This window comes from Corapipo altera, unplaced genomic scaffold, assembly GCF_003945725.1.
Source record: "Corapipo altera isolate COAL_440 unplaced genomic scaffold, ASM394572v1 60499, whole genome shotgun sequence".
Lineage (NCBI taxonomy): Eukaryota > Metazoa > Chordata > Aves > Passeriformes > Pipridae > Corapipo > Corapipo altera.
This window is the reverse complement of record NW_020885602.1, coordinates 8421-11536: the sequence shown is the minus strand read 5'-3', so window position 1 is coordinate 11536 and position 3116 is coordinate 8421. Positions and strand designations below refer to the sequence as shown.

The following is a 3116-nucleotide window of genomic DNA, read 5'->3' as shown; positions in this document are numbered from 1 at the left end:
CCATCCCAGGCACATCCCAGCAGGGTTCCCTTCTCCCAGGGATGGCTGCAGGGTTGTGAAGCCAGGCTGTGCCACCCAGGCTGCCCCAAGCTGTCCTGCAGAGCAGGGTCCTGCAGCCCAGGGCTGTGCCGGGGCAGGAGCTCTGCCACTGCCAGGGGCAGCTCTCAGCCGGGCTGGGGAGCTCCCTCAGGGCTGGGCAGAGGCTGGGGGTGGAAAGAGCAAAGCCTGCCAGGGCAGGGCAGGTTTCTTCTGCTATCAAGTGAGAGTTTCATGGGACAGGGCTGCTCACAGAACCAGAGCACCCCAGATTATTTTCCAGGGGATACTTCAAGGGGAACGTCCAAGGAGGGATTTCTCTCAAGCTCTCAAGCCACATGCCTGGTGGTTTGAGTTGCAGAGGGAACTGTGAGGAGCTGCCCAGGGCTGAGAACAACTCACTGGCACTGTTGGTGTCTGGGAGGTGGCCCAGCTGGCTCAGGGTGATGCTGCCCTGAGTGCCCAGTGGGCTCTGCCCTGGCCTCTCTCAGCTGGACCCTCCCTGTGCATTTCCTTGGTTCTCAGCTTGCCCCTGGTCCTGAGATTGTTCCCTCCTTCTCTCACTCGGGCTCACTGGGCAGGGCAGTTCAAGCTACACAGTCCAACACTGATCCTGGGATTGCCCTCAGGCAGGTGTGTCCCTGGGAATGAGACATTCCAATTGTCTTCTGCCCTGTGGGGTGTGGGCAGTGAAGTCTGTGGGCCTGGGTCAGGAGCTCTTTTCCCCTCAGTCAGACCCCATCATTAGGACACTTGGCTCTTTTCTGAGGTGTCCTTCCAAGCTGGGAGCTGCCCTCGAGAATGCAAACCATCCTCCCAGCACAGCTGTGTTCACTGAAAGCTCCAGTGGAGAGGGGCAGAGCTGCTGTGCTCATGCCAGGAGATGCTGTTGGGTTGGTGAGATGAACCACGGGTGTCCTTGGCTCCAAGTGAGTGCTGAGCTCTTGAGACAGGCTGAGACCTTGAGGGCTCTGGGACAGATCCCTCTGCTCTCAACAGTGTCTGGTGGCTTTTCAGACCAAACTGGGAGTGTGATCTATCTCCATCTCAGAAGGGAGCAAAGCCAGGGCAGTTTGGAACAAGAGAGAGGGACAGACCAGGTCCACTCACTCTGAACTAAGCCCTAGACAATCCTCCTGCCAGGCAGGACCTGCTCGGTTCTCCCTGAGTGTATCAGAAGTGCGGAGGGGTTCTGACATCCAGGAACACTCCTCAGAAAAGATGAAGGGAGTCTGAAAAATGTCCCAAACTTCTGAAACTGCCTTCTACTCTCTTGGTTCTTTTTGGGAGTGCAGATGATGACAAACTCTTTTGCAGTGGGAGCAGTTTCATCTGACACAGCTGAACACCAGGACGGGCCCCTGTGCCCGCCATGCCCATCACCCCAGTAGTGCAGAGCAGGGCTGACCCCTCACAGCCAGTGGACAGAGGGTCGGTTCCTCATGGAAGATGTCGTGAGCCCCGAGCAGGGCTCCAGCCCTGGAGCTGAAGGAGAGACTCCTAGAAAAGAAAAACCAATGGAGCAGTGAGAGGGGTGTTGGAAAGTGGCTTTGATTTTTCTCAGAATGCTCTGCACTAACTTGTCACTGTTATTTCCTACTTAAACAGTGCCCCACATCTAGAGGCAACAAATGTCCAACAGCAGCTCCATGCCCCAGTTCCTCCTCCTGGCATTTTCAGACAGGCGGGAGCTGCAGCTCCTGCACTTCTGGCTCTTCCTGGCCATCTCCCTGGCTGCCCTCCTGGCCAACGGCCTCATCCTCAGCGCCGTAGCCTGTGACCACCACCTGCACACCCCCATGGGTTTCTTCCTGCTCAACCTCTCCCTCACAGACCTGGGCTGCATCTGCACCACTGTCCCCAAAGCCATGCACAACTCCCTCCAGAACAACACAACCATCACCTACATGGGATGTGCTGCACAGCTCTTTTTCTTTTTCTTCTTCCTTGGAGCAGAGTTTTCCCTCCTCACCATCATGTGCTACGACCGTTACGTTGCCATCTGCAAACCCCTGCACTACGGGACCCTCCTGGGCAGCAGAGCTTGTGCCCACATGGCAGCAGCTGCCTGGGCCACTGGCTTTCTCTATTCTCTGCTGCACACAGTCAATATATTTTCCTTGCCCCTGTGCCAGGGCAATGCCCTGGACCAGTTCTTCTGTGAAATCCCACACATCCTCAAGCTCTCCTGCTCACACTCAGGCTACCTCAGGGAAATTGGGCTCATTGGGGTTAGTGCCTGTTTAGGATTTGGTTGTTTCATTTTCACTGTTTTCTCCTATGTGCAGATCTTCAGGGCTGTGCTGAGGATCCCCTCTCAGCAGGGAAGGCACAAAGCCTTTTCCACATGCCTCCCTCACCTGGCCGTGGTCTCCCTCTTTGCCAGCACTGGCATATTTGCCTACCTGAAGCCCCCCTCCATCTCTTCCCCATCCCTGGATCTGGTGGTGTCAGTTCTATACTCGGTGGTGCCTCCAGCACTGAACCCCTTCATCTACAGCCTCAGGAACCAGGAGCTCAAGGATGCCCTGAGAAAAATGATGACTGGATGCTTTTCAGGAGCAATAAAGTGCCGAGTTTCTGCTATGTAGCATTCAGAACCGAACTCACTAATGGCCCAGCTTTCCTGCTCAGGTTTTCCATGGAGTTCATCAGGTCCTTCTTGAAAGAATTTTCTTTGCAATGATATATTATTATGCATCTGCCTTCTAATTTAGTGTCTACCCATTGAATTTGACCCCAAGATATATAAAGGATGAATTGTGCTCAGAGTATTTAAACAAAATAAATGAATCTGCCGTGCCTTCTTTGTCCAAGATCCTGTTTCTTAGATGTTCCTAAAAGACAGCACACTGCAGGACAGGGTGTATTTGCAAAGGGGAAGGGGACAATAATCCCAGCCCAGTAGCACTGTCAGGGAGCCGAAGAGCTTGGTCTTTGCAGAGCTGCTCTCTTGCCACTTCCACACTGTCCTCCTCAGCCCCTTTCTCACTGTAAGGCCTGAGTGCTCTCTGAGCACAGTCCTGGGGGCTGGAAACCCTTGGAGCACAGGCAGGGACAGGCCCTGGCAACTTGTGAAG

At 54.5% G+C, this 3116-nt stretch overlaps 1 protein-coding gene across 1 annotated transcript; it reads left to right on the top strand.

Annotated features, from left to right (window-relative positions):
• Nucleotides 1-1667: 1667 nt before the first annotated feature.
• LOC113940666 (olfactory receptor 14J1-like) lies at nt 1668-2576 on the top strand (the record flags this gene model as incomplete). Its single annotated transcript, XM_027631804.1, has 1 exon — nt 1668-2576. A coding segment is annotated over exon 1 (909 nt), but the record flags the coding sequence as incomplete, so codon positions are not given.
• Between the last annotated feature and the right edge of the window lie 540 nt (nt 2577-3116).